Source organism: Diaphorina citri, unplaced genomic scaffold (genome assembly GCF_000475195.1).
Source record: "Diaphorina citri unplaced genomic scaffold, Diaci psyllid genome assembly version 1.1 scaffold41479, whole genome shotgun sequence".
Taxonomy (NCBI): Eukaryota; Metazoa; Arthropoda; class Insecta; order Hemiptera; family Psyllidae; genus Diaphorina; species Diaphorina citri.
In genome coordinates this window covers 1-550 of record NW_007418804.1, presented here as the reverse complement: position 1 = coordinate 550, position 550 = coordinate 1, and the positions used below count along the sequence as shown (strand labels likewise).

Here is a 550-nt window from a genome sequence, read left to right as displayed (position 1 = left end):
CGAGTTACTATGTAGAATAGCACACGGTGCTCCCCACCTCATTATATTTCCTGCTGTAGTAGGTATGTACTTCAGAGATATACGTAAAAAAATCTCATGATATTTCGGGTAGAAAAAAAGACGAAAAATCCTTATGAGAATGAGAATCATTAGGTATGTATGATTGTATTGCAGGTTCAGAACCAGGCTACATGAAGGAGAATGTGACGGCCTCAGCGACCAAACTATTCACTACATGCCTTACTAAACCCTCCGAGGAAGAAGATGAAAGCATAGACCTAGACACTGAGGATGATGCCATACAGAATGTTGCTAGTAGTGGGGATCTTCTGCAGAACTGTTTCGCTGCCATGGTAGATACATTGGCTACTCATAATGGTGAAGCTATCGCTCAGATCAAGATATTCGTCTCTGAGTTGCGACGTATTGCATTGCTATGGGATGAACAGTGGCTGGGAGGATTGGAACAACTCATCTCCAATATGATGAAACGACTTGTACAGGTCAGTCACATAGATCCAGAGGTTTTATATGCTAAGGGACGACTGTG

The 550-nt window shown here is 42.4% G+C and overlaps 1 protein-coding gene across 1 annotated transcript; it reads left to right on the top strand.

Moving 5' to 3' along the window:
- Nucleotides 1-6: 6 nt before the first annotated feature.
- Nucleotides 7-524, top strand: LOC103523795 (serine/threonine-protein kinase SMG1-like; the record flags this gene model as incomplete). The annotated part of the gene is made up of 2 exons (XM_008488813.2): nucleotides 7-62; nucleotides 175-524. A coding segment is annotated over exon 2 (333 nt), but the record flags the coding sequence as incomplete, so codon positions are not given.
- Nucleotides 525-550: the final 26 nt, after the last annotated feature.